Source organism: Zonotrichia leucophrys, chromosome 1A, assembly GCF_028769735.1.
Source record: "Zonotrichia leucophrys gambelii isolate GWCS_2022_RI chromosome 1A, RI_Zleu_2.0, whole genome shotgun sequence".
NCBI lineage: Eukaryota > Metazoa > Chordata > Aves > Passeriformes > Passerellidae > Zonotrichia > Zonotrichia leucophrys.
Genome location: NC_088170.1, coordinates 37,969,565 through 37,981,441, shown reverse-complemented (window position 1 = coordinate 37,981,441; position 11,877 = coordinate 37,969,565). Strand labels below are relative to the sequence as shown.

The 11,877-nt window shown below is 41.9% G+C and overlaps 1 protein-coding gene across 1 annotated transcript; it reads left to right on the top strand.

The window, feature by feature from the left end:
• The first annotated feature begins 590 nt into the window (after positions 1–590).
• Positions 591–11,457, top strand: RBX1 (ring-box 1). The gene is made up of 5 exons (XM_064702343.1): positions 591–725; positions 3,031–3,109; positions 8,629–8,699; positions 9,941–10,026; positions 11,288–11,457. Exons 1-5 carry the CDS (start codon positions 609–611, stop codon positions 11,298–11,300), a joined length of 366 nt encoding a protein of 121 aa, XP_064558413.1. The 5' UTR covers positions 591–608; the 3' UTR covers positions 11,301–11,457.
• The last annotated feature ends 420 nt before the right edge of the window (positions 11,458–11,877 follow it).

Sequence of the window (11,877 nt, the reverse complement as noted above, 5' to 3'; positions counted from 1 at the left end):
CAGTTTCCGTATCATGGAGAATCCTACCACTGACCTTGTGGGGAAGGAACAGACAGAGGGAGCTCCCAGAACCAGCTCCCGTGCCTGTCGTCTCCATCCTTGCAACAGAACGGGCAAGGCCTGGGCAGCGCTGGCAGCACCTTCAAATCCATGCCGATAGTAACTATTGTAAACTCAACTCGCACGCCGTAAGGTGCGCGTCCTGTCTCCAGCAATTCCATGTTCCTTTAAAAAGAAACCTGGACTGCGGGAGAACAAAGGGCTACAGCGACAACACCGCCAGGCCCACCTCGCGCTGCCTCGATTACGACGGGCGACAACAAGTTAGAAGTTTATTGAGGCTGAAGCCCCTTACGTGAAGAGGGAGGGGAGGCAATCCGCAGCGGATTGCAGCGGGGCGCGCCGCCGAGAGCCCTCACACCGCTGGCAGAGCGAAGAAGGAACTGCGGCGCGGCCCCGCCCCTGCGGCCGCCCCTCAGCAGCGCGCCCACGTGACCGCGCCCTCAGCCCCCGCACCTGCCGGCGCCCTGCGAGAGGGGGCGTGGCCACGCCATGACCCCACCCAGCGTCCCCCGCCCCTCCGGCCCCCCTGCCCCGCCCTGCCGCGCATGCGCGCGGAGCAGGACGGGCCGATTCACGCACCCAAAATGGCGGCCGCAATGGATGTGGACACCCCCAGCGGAACCAACAGCGGCGCCGGCAAGAAGCGCTTCGAAGTGAAGAAAGTGAGGCCCCGCCGGCGCGCTCCTCCGGCAGCTCCCGGAGGGACGGGGGGGGGCTGGGGCTGGCCTGATGCCAGCGAGCGGGACGGAGAAGGGGGCGACTTCCCCCTCCCTTTACGGAGCCGGGCGCCCGGTTCCGCACCGGAGCGGTGGGAGGGGCGGCGCGAGGCCTGCGGGGAGTCCTGGCGTGCGTCCTAGCCAATGGCTGAGGCGGGCCGCCGCACGTGCAGCGGGAACTGGCCAATCAGCGGGCGCGACTGGCGGGGGCGGGAGCAGGGGCAGGGGCGCCGATGGGACCGTGCCGGCCGGGGGATGGTGCCCTGGCCGGGGGACGATGAGCTGCTCGGGGGACGATGAGCTGCTCGGGGGATGCCCTGGCCGGGGCTCCGCCGCCCGCTCCCCTCTGACGCTGCCGCCCCGACGGGCCCCGGCTACTCCATACCCAGAGCCTGTGGGCAGCTCGGGCCGGCGAGCAGCTCTGGAGCGCTTCCGCCCCACCATCACCCCCGGCCGCGGTGGCCCAGCCGCCCGGGCTGCCCCATGTGCTGCGTAAAATACTTTCTGCAAATGGCGGTGGCTGACGTTTTTTCTCCTGCTTATTTAAATCGAGCCATAAAAACGTGTGAGTGAGCAAATGTCCTCATGTCACCCTGGCTTTGCCTCCTCTCTCAGAGCAGCCATAATATCACTCTCCTGTCCAGTGCCACCAGCTTGTCAGCTGGGTCACGGTGATGGTCCGAGGCTCTTGAGCAGGGTGTAGAGAAGCGGGGCTAGATTGTGTGGGCTTGTACTAAGGTATCATTTGGGAAAAGTGACTCCTAGACTGAATATCAGTAAACATTTCCAGTGATTCCTCCTTGTAGATGAGTTTGTTTGAAATGTAGCTGCCATCAGTGATGGTGGAAACCCTGGATCTGTGCAGAAGGAAGTGTTTGGGTGACATAATTGCTTATCCTTTGGAATTAGGGACAAATATAATGAGAATTGTAGGAAGTGGCACCATTTATGTGTCAGTGGCATTCCTCCTCCCTGGCCAGGCACCAAGACCTTTGTTGCATGTGTGGCTCAGTACAGGTGAGTGCACCACCAGAGTAGACCATAATGGGACAAGAGATTAAGTACTGGAGTGTATGGAAGGGATAAGGGTGCTGAGAACTTTTGTCTCAGCTGCCTTGAAGTATGGATGAAGTCCATGAGAGATGAATGGGAGGCCAGAAGGCCAGCTAGACTGGAAGTTAGAATTCTGGGAAGAAAAATGAGATCACTACTGGTGTATGTCCTAAAAGATCTGGTAGTGTTGTGACTACTTTTTATATCAATACTTGGAACTCAGTGGTCCTTCTTTAGTGTCCCAAACTGAGGGAAAGCAATGAAAACATTAAGATGGAAATGGAGCAGAGTAGAGAAGATTTACTACAGTATAGTCAGTGCAAATATATACTGAGAAAATGTAAAGGGGAAAAAATCTATACTACTTAAGTAGTAAATGAAGATTATCCTGATTACCAATGGATTGCTTTGGATGTTGAAGGCAGGTTCATTTATTTAATGAGTTTACAGAAGACTTCATTATGGGTTTTGTCTGGAAGAATAAAAAGGTACTATATTTTTCTGCATAGCTTGCCCTGAAATCCTCAAAACCTTCCCCTGAAGTAGCTTGGGACAGTCCTATTACTTTTTTATATGTATAAAGTAAGTCTTTGAAAGGTTGATTTGGTAGTACTTTGAAATTTTTATATCCAGCCTTGCTGATAGGTTGTTGCTTATTAACCTTTTGTAGGGAAGATTTTTCAGGAGTCAGTGGAGAGTAGCATTAGAGATTTAGTTCTTGACCCCAACTGCTCTGAAGGGTGATTACTAGAAGAACTGCCACAAATAATGGGAATTCCTCTTAACAAAAATGGCATCTGAACTGCTCTTTCTCCAAGGGGCTGTCCTTTCCTTCTAGGATTTGGCATGATGCATTGTTGCATCGTTGGATTCCATTGGATCTTGAATAGAAATCTAGAAATCCAGATGTTTGCACTTGTTTCACAAAAAAAAAAAAAAAAAAAAAAAGAAGGGTAGGCAGATTGTGGGAGTTACCTGCTTTTTGAATATCTGGGAGGTTTGTGAGGGGAATGTACCACTGCTTCCTAGTAACCTGAACTCATTATGAGGAATTACTCTGGACTTCTAAGATTTGGGTTTTTTTAGATATCCCAGCTTTTCTATTTCAAAAAGCACATGGCATCTTGAAGAATAGTGAGGATTTCTGTCCAGTGTAAATTGAATCACAACTGTTTTTCTTTTCTCCCCCTCTCTCCAGTGGAACGCCGTGGCTCTGTGGGCATGGGACATTGTGGTTGATAACTGTGCCATTTGCAGAAACCACATTATGGATCTGTGTAAGTAAATGGGGAGGGACATGGTTTGAACAGCTGAAATTACCCCAGCTGAGGATATAACTCAGCAGAGCTTACAGTTAGTAACTAATTCTTCTGCTAATCTCTATTTTATGTAATGCTGAAATCTCATAATCTATTTTGATGACCTCTGTCACCATACTGCTCTTCTTCACCTTTTTCTTGTAAAGGGTGGGATCTCTTGATGCCAGATCAACAGACATGATGCTGCTGAGTGTACTTTGAACACAACAAAGAAAAGGAGCAATAATAAAGAGGAACTGAAATTATTCAGGGTTGAGAGGCTAACAAAGAAAGGTATTATATGTCAGACTGGGGAGGTTGCTATGAGTGTCAACTTCTCCATGACACTCATTAAGATGAAGTCTTGTAACACTTTCTGTGTCTGTGTCTGGCAAGGAAAGGCATGGACCAGCAAATTAATTTGACTCCTCATTCTATAAAATCTACCTTGCCTAACTAACTTGGTACTTGTTATAGTAGGGGGAATTTTGTAGCCACCTAGAAAATTATTTGTTCACTTGCAAAGGAGAATAATCAAATTCCAAAATAAAAAGCAATACATTGTTAGTATTGGTTTGATTTTAATTTTTTTCTCTATAATTTTGGTGGTTCATTTCTATCATGAAGTATGTCTGTATGCATGAAGTCACTGTTTTCAGTCCCTTAGAGTATTGCTAATGAGTACAAACCCATTTTTTTTTCCTCAAAAATGTCAAAGTACTGTTGACACCATAACTGTCTATCTTGTTTCAATCATGAAGGACAGAAGACCTTTTAGCCTACCCCAGAAAGAAATTTGCCTAATTCCTAAAATGTGAGGCTGGTAGAACCCCCCAAAACAAGCCCAGGTCCAAGGAGACTGCCTGGGAATGGCCTGTCCTGATCCCATTGAAATAGTTTTGTTGCACTTTGGTTTTATGTGGACACCCTTGGAACCAATACTATTGGCAGCTTGCTGTCAATAAGACTGTATGGAAATAAAACACTTGAGAAAAATGAGACTTCAAGTTTATAAGAACAGCTACTGAAGGATGTACCTGATTTTACTTCATATTTAAATAATAATTACAAAATTACTTTCAGAAGCTTTGTTTGGGTGGGTTTTTTGTTTGTTTGTTTGGGATTCTTTTAATAAAGAGAAAAAACACCCTGTAACACACTGGTCTGAATGTGAGTTAAGCAGGTTCACTTCTCTTCTTGGGGATAGATGTGTTTGTATTTTGAGTCAGTTACTCCCTATCCATGCTTCAGTTTATTCTTGGTTATTAGACAGGGAATGATAAAAAGAGCAGGGATTATGAAATAAATTGAGGTTCTTTAATGTAAAGATTTCCCCCTTTGAAGTGTCTCTAATCTGTACTGTCTTGGAAAGAAGTTTCAAAAGAAGGTGGACACTGGACTCCTGCTTAGTCTCTCAGGTTTATAATGTATTAGAGAGAAAAGCATTTTGCTGACAGGCAAATGGAATTTCAAAGACTTATTAGAACATAAGTTGAATTTGTAGAATTTACAAATGTATAGAATAAATATATAAAATCCTGTAATTCAAGATAATTATTCATTATAAGAGGGATATATTTTAAGATAGGAGATGCTGGTGTGTTTCATTCTATCAATCTGCCTCAAAATTAATTGCACCTTCCATGACAGACCAAATACAGTCTCATATATTTGCTTTTTTTTTTTTTTTTTATAAATAGCAAATAGGACATATGGGATGAAGGAGAGGTGTGGGGGAGTTGGAAGGAGAATGGACAAATGCTATTTTTGAGTAATAAATTTTGTTTATCAGTTCTTAAAGCCCTACCAATACGTGTGTGGGGGTTGAGAGTATATAGGAAGATTAGGAAAAACAGTAAAGGAAAAAGGCATAGGTAATTTTTTTTCCTTTTTGTGTTGCTGAAGCATAACATGTTATTAATTGGTATGAGCAATGTTATGAGGAGCCTGGACTGCAAACGACAGACTAAAATTGACAGCATACAGAGTAGAAGGCATATCTAAATTGGTATTCCGAGATCAGTGTTGGCTCTGGATTTGCTTACTTCCTTGTTACAGATCATTAATGTCGTTAAAAAACCCTTTAATTAGATTTTCAGACACGAGATGTGAAGTGATGGCAAATTGAGAAAAAATTAATAGAATATTCAGAGAAGAACAACACAAGATTCGATTTGATAAAATGCAGGATATAAATGTCTCCCACTGCTAGCTACGAAGAGAAACTTAGAATGGGAAAACATTAGAAGAGTGATAAGTAATGCCAGCCATGGTAAGGAAAGTTTGTTAATGTTGTAAGGTCAGGCATCAATGCTAAGGTGTCATGCAGTTTTCCCCATGCATGTGCCTTATGACTGGTAATTATGTGATTCAAAGGATGCCCCTGCCCTCAGTTTGGTCTGTATGCAGTGAACAGAAGGGATGAGTAGATTTTCGGTGTTTTAGTTTCATTCTTCTCTGGAAAGACACAAGTTCTGTTTAGATTTTACTTTAGATTTTCTTCAAAGGCTTGCTCTCTGGTGCTGTCACTGCAACATGGTAAACTGGGGAGTGTTAACAGTGTGTTTAGTATATTGGATTATCTTCTGGTCTAAAATGTGTAATGTCTTTTTGTAATAAGATGACCAGTATAGCTTTGAACTGTGTAAAATGTGCCATCAAAATACTGTCCCCTAGCTTTGATGGTAGCATGCCAAGTACTCTGAATCCAGCTTCACAAAGATAGATATGTTGCATACTATCCATAGAAAAATCTCAGGATGTTTATTAGATGGAATGGGTTTGGATTTATTTTTTGATGTGTAAATATACAGGTGATTTCTGCAAAAAATGCATAGGAAGAGGGCTGGTTCTTACAATGCCAAGATTCAGAAGCTGCCATTATATAAGATGCATTTCCACAACTCCCTGAGTTGAAATGCTTCCATTGCATCTTTCACAATTATTTACAGGTATTTCAGGTTTTAGCTGTCTCTTTCTGTCCTCACCTACAGATACTCTGTCAAAAGCAAGGCAACAGAAGAGTCATTCAGTATTCCTCCAGTACCTGTTACTATCTCACTCTTGCAACTTCTTTTGGGTCAGCAGATGGTAAATAGCTTCTCTTTCTTTCAGGAGCCAGGATCATCAGCTTTCATTCTAGGATGGAGATTGTCCATGTGTTAAATTTATTTTTTATTTGTTGATATATTTTCCTTTTCTGAAATAAGAAAGCAGGAGACCAGAAAGTGCTTCAGCTTTAGGGAGGCCCTTTTTTGGCAGTCAAAGGTAGCAGTGCTGGCAGTAGTCTCCAGTGAGTTTGATGAGGGAGCTAAACCTGGGTGTCTTGTTGGAAGGGTTTTCCATCACCATCAGAGAACTCCTCCTCAGGCACTTCCACAAAAGTCCACTTAAACTTTTGGGACTGTCATGCTTTAGACTGTCAGTGAAAGTTTAGGTTTGTCAGTGAAAGTTTCAGTAACACTGAAATGAATGGCAGTGGGTGCTTGTTTTCCTTACCTAAACCATCTTTCTTCCTTCTTACTCCCAGGCAAAATACAGAGTCCTTTAAATCCTGAAAATTAAAAATTGTGTTCATGCAGCTCTAATGTTAGGGCCTCTTAGAGAGACCAAAAAAAAAAAAAAAGGCAAAATGACATAAAAAATGGGCTAGATGGACTTCATGTCTAATATGCCCAATATTTTGTTTCTAGCAGGGAAAGAGAAGAAACAAGATAAGCATATTGTGTGCTGGACTGTTTTCCTTGCTTTCAGCATAGGCTTTCTGAGTTAAACTTTGCTTGCTTTTTGACTTTTTTCCTTCAGATTAATTTCCTCATCTTTTCCTACAACTCATCTTCTCATCATGATCTGTTACTGTTACACTGACCAGATATTTAAAAGTTAACATACTATGCCCCATGACCATGAGTCCATACTGCAGTAACAGTGAAATTGTTGCAAAGATCTCAGGTGTAGAATTTTATACAAGCATCCAAAGTAATTGAAGTTCTTCGAGGGTCTTGAGCATCTTCCTTATTCTCAATCAGATTTAGTTTTATTGCTGTATGTATTGAAAGATTTTGGAATTAACACTAAAGTACTGGGTTTTGTTTTCTTCTATAGCGAGGCAAAGGGTTGAGCTTTGGACTTCCTGCTGTGGTATATCATGTCTTTGATGTAAACCATATGATAAATACAGGTTCACTCAAATCTTGCAGAACAGCTGTTGCTACTGAGTTTCTTTAGACATCACTCTTGTTTTGAGTAGTTCCTCATGACCAAGGTCAATTGACATCTCTTGCATCTCAGAAAAAATGGGATTTTTTTTTTTTATTTTGTGCACCTCCACACCTGAAAAGCGTGAAAATGGAGAAAGGGAAGAATGGGACAGAACAAGTAGAGATCACATTTTTCAGCCAAATTAATCTTTAATTGGTGAATCAAATTCCTTTTCCTCTAAGCATATTCAAGCACACAAAGAGTGAACAGAGAATTGGAGCTCATTCAGACATCTTTGCCAGGAGAAAAAAAGAAATCTGCAAAACAAGAAAGCAGCAAGCCTGTGTATTGAGTTCTAAGCTGATCGTATATCAGCAAATCTTTTAAAATCATTTGGGCTTGACTCCTAAAAAAGGCATCCTTTAACAAGAAGTAAAATGTTAGTCTTATAGGTTTGTGCTGCTGATGGTGGAGGAGTTGGAAAAATCTTTTTTTCTTCTGAAGTTTATTCCTGAACTGGAGCAGAAGTGATTTGTTCAGGCCTTAGAATGGAGAACTGGCTTGTAGGATTTATTTTCTCAGTGTTGTTCTTCTTACCTCACTCTTTTTCAGCTCCTTCATCAACACTATCTGACACAAAAGCCCAAAACATAACCCAAACTCATAAAAAGTCAGGGTTGAGGATCCTCCTGGGTACTCAGCCCCAAGGTATAAAATGTCCAAACCATACTGTATTTCCTATCTAAACCATATTGTATTTCCTGTTGTGGATTTTTGGGATGTATTTACCTTTCACAAGACTATACAATAAAGACAGGCAAGCTCCAGCATTACATGAGCAAATTAATTTGCAAATAAAGTACATAGTGGCTGACAGGAACATATAAGAAGTTGTATTGAGAGAAACCTGGGTAAGAAGTTTAAGTAAACTTACTGTCAACTCATCATCAAAAGACATCTCTGTGAACACAAGAGGAAAAAATTAAAATCTTTATCCTTGAAATTTGGAAAACAAACACATGTTGCCAACAGATGAGTTATATATTCTTGCCCTCTGGAACTTTGGAATACTAAAAAAGTAGAGGAAGGAGGAAATCAGGATTAAGAATGTTTTGATATGATACTTTGGGAAAAACACATTAAACCATAGCTCTTGATACTTTCTGGTGTGTTAAACACCACAAAAGAGCTCCTCCTCCCCTGCCTACCTTTGCTGTTATGAAGGAATCTACCAGTTAGTACATGTGCATGTACATCTTCAACTGCTGTGTGTATTTGTTCCATCTTTATTTCCACAGGCATAGAATGTCAAGCCAACCAAGCATCGGCTACCTCTGAGGAGTGCACAGTTGCATGGGGTGTCTGCAATGTAAGGAAAACTTCTGTTGTGGAGCTTGTGTGGGGTGATGCTATCCTCCTTTTATGATGATGTGGGACAGAATCCATTCTGTAGCATGTTTCACATAATCCACCAGAAATAAGAATTTTAAAGTCCTTATGTTTGCTAGAATGTAGAAAGGAGAGAGAGAAAAAAGTGAAAGATGGAGAGATGCAATAAGACAAAGAAGCAAAGGGAGGAAGATAAGCCTTAACAGATTTTTTTTTTTTTTTTTTTTTTTTTTTTTTAGGAATAATAGATCTTTCATTCTGAGCATGATTTTCCTGATCGTGGTTTGCCTAGGAGTTGCACCTTTTCCTTTGCCCCACTAATAGGATAACTTGGATGTCAGTCTGTTTGATTTGTCTGTGTGCAGGCTAATTCAAAGAGTCAGTCTGGGGTAACAAGAATTTCCTTCCAGTTTTGGGGGAAGATCAAATCAATTGGTCCCACTAGCATGTTAACTCCAAACTTGAATACCTCTTAGCTAGCCTGGGCCTGAGTTGGAAAATAAACTATTCCATAGTGGAATAACTTCCTGATCCTCAATCCTATCTTTACTGTGCTATGGGATTGAGTTACAACATGATAATGCTGGAACAGGACCATAAATGTTGCAATTCTGTCTGCAGAGGACAGGGGCAAAATTTTAAACCATGTCAGGATATTCTAATGTCAAAATTATGTTGTTGTGTGTGAGAGTGACCACAAGTGGAATGTTGGTTTTAAGTAGCTGTATGGGGTAAGAGAACAGTTGCCCTTATCAAATACATAAATGAGGGGGTTTTTTTTCTAATTTTGCAAATTCCTTTTTATTCAGACTCTGTTATCTCCTGCAAACTGACAGAAAGCTTCCTTCAGCATGTATACATTCATATCATCCCTGCTACTCACTCTGAAATCTTCTCCTTTCTTTCTGATTATGCTTCTTATCAGCATCTGCTCTGCCAATTTTGGCAGCTGCTAAAACTCTGCACTCTCTCCTTCATTAGAAGTCAGTCAGTTGCCACTGTATGCACTGTGGAACAGGCTCCCTGCTGCCGTTTCACTGATGTTTCCTCCTCTCTGAAAATGTGGATCAATTCCTTGGTGTTTATCAGCTAATTGACTGATCGGTCGTCCCCTCCTTTGCCTGCAAACTCTCTTCTTCCTGTGATGCTTTCAGTGGTAGTTTTTGCATTGAGGTGCATTCATACACTCTGAAATGATGTGATCTGCACTTTGTCTTCCAGCATGCTTTCCACTTCCACTGCATCTCTCGCTGGCTCAAAACTCGCCAAGTATGTCCGCTGGACAACAGGGAATGGGAGTTCCAAAAGTACGTATCCTGCACAGATTGCAAGGTGAAAAGTCCACTTGTCCTGTAAATATAAATGATCAGTATCAGATTGATGTGTCTGAGGGCATGCTTGCTGTTCAGAGAGGTTCTTTCCTTAGTCACCTGGTTCTAAGTGAGCTCTGAAGGGAGTCCAAGCAGCTATGGGCTATGTAGGAGCTGTTAAAAAGTAGTGATTTCTGCTGACATTCTCTCTAAAGAATGGAGAGCAGGAGAGAAATGGAGTTAGCTACAAGTAGAGTCTCAGGTGAATAGTGTGCTGCTGCAGGAGCAATTTGGGTTTGGAGGATGACCTGAATTCAGCTGCTTGGGTTCCAAAGTATTACTGCTGAGGTGCCAGGGATCTTATTGGGTCCCTCTGTTATCTTGATGATTTGTTTTATAACTCTAATAGCCTCAGAGATTAATACAGCTGATTTCCTAGCATCTGGAAATCAAGTGTCCATGTAGCCATTCCTGCAGCTTTGGCCCATTTATTTATAATTGCTGTATTGTTTGTTTTATAATGTTTTTTAAAGGTTTCCTGTCAAGAATAGTAGTAGGAGATCCAAGAATGGCTTTTTGAGGGATAGTCATATTTTGAGAGGTAATTGTCCATTGAGAATAGTTAGGAAGTTTGCCTATTGCTTCCTTCATTCTGCACCATTGATCTAGTAATCTTAACTGTAGATTGTCCCTCTCCCCACTCACTTTAAAAAAAAAAATTCTTTTCAGAGTCCAGACTGAAAAAAAAACAGAACAGGCATTATAGCTGTTGAGGATTGTGTCTGGGCTCTGGTAGACAGTTGTGCAAATCATCATTGGTGTGACAACTGAAGTACCATAGTTTTGATATTAAGATGTTTTCCTGAACACACAATGAAAACTGAGTCCACGTTGTCTGGCTCATCACTTCAAATTGCATGGGCAGCATGATGAGAAACAGAGACATGAATCAATATTTTCTGATTTGTGCTTAGTCTGGGGCTGTGACAAATTTTGGTCTTGCTTTATGCCAGATATATTTGAAGTGGGATTCAGGGCAAAAGATAACTGATACCAAGATCTCTCCACATGGGCTCTCTTCTAACTGGGTAGATTTTTAGGGGGAGTGAAATGTGGAGGACTTCTAAGATTTCCTTAACAGTATTTCACCCATTTATATGTTAATTGTGCTGTGGTAGAATGAAAATGAATCCACCCAGACCAGCACTCCTATGAATTGTAATTTTTAAAAGAGCATTAACATATTATCTATTTGCAGGTATGGACACTAGAGAGATGGTCCCACGCTTATTGTGTCATCGAACTCAGTTGTTCTTGTCACCATGGGTTTGTTTTAGTGACTTGGAAAGTCAGTAATGTATACAATTCTTCTTTCATGCTAATTTCTTCCTATTGTATACCATTGAATAAAGTCTTGCTGGAGCTTCCTGTCGAAGTTGTTTGTCTTGTGTTCAGGAGCAGGCAGTCAGAGCATGAGGGAGAAGAATTATCTGCAGACCTGGGACGTAAACTAAGCTTAACTCTTTAGCTGGGGAGTGCTTCTTTTTTGCTGTGCCAGGCTTTTAACTAAGTTTGGTTCTACTCCCACACAAATGAGAACCACACCTTTGGCTCACTGAGGTTGGTGTTGAGCTTCATTGTGTAGTGCAGTGGGTGCAGGACATGGCCTGGCTAAGAGTAGTTTATGCAAATAGCTTTTTGTGTGGACATGCTTTATTAGAGCAGAGTTGAAATTATGATCTATACAATTAGGGGTTGTGTCATCATTGGAAACTATTCTCTCATTTCTACTCTTGAGTTTGACTAGACCACCTTCCCTGCAGAGGAAATGTTCACTAACTTCCCAGT

Excerpts from the sequence above, each read along its gene's own strand:
- RBX1 (XM_064702343.1), top strand. The coding sequence starts at position 609 with ATGCGCGCGGAGCAGGACGGGCCGATTCACGCACCCAAAATGGCGGCC. Across the intron at positions 726-3,030 it reads AGCGCTTCGAAGTGAAGAAA|TGGAACGCCGTGGCTCTGTG; the intron begins GTGAGGCCCCGC and ends CCCTCTCTCCAG. Across the intron at positions 3,110-8,628 it reads AAACCACATTATGGATCTGT|GCATAGAATGTCAAGCCAAC; the intron begins GTAAGTAAATGG and ends TTATTTCCACAG.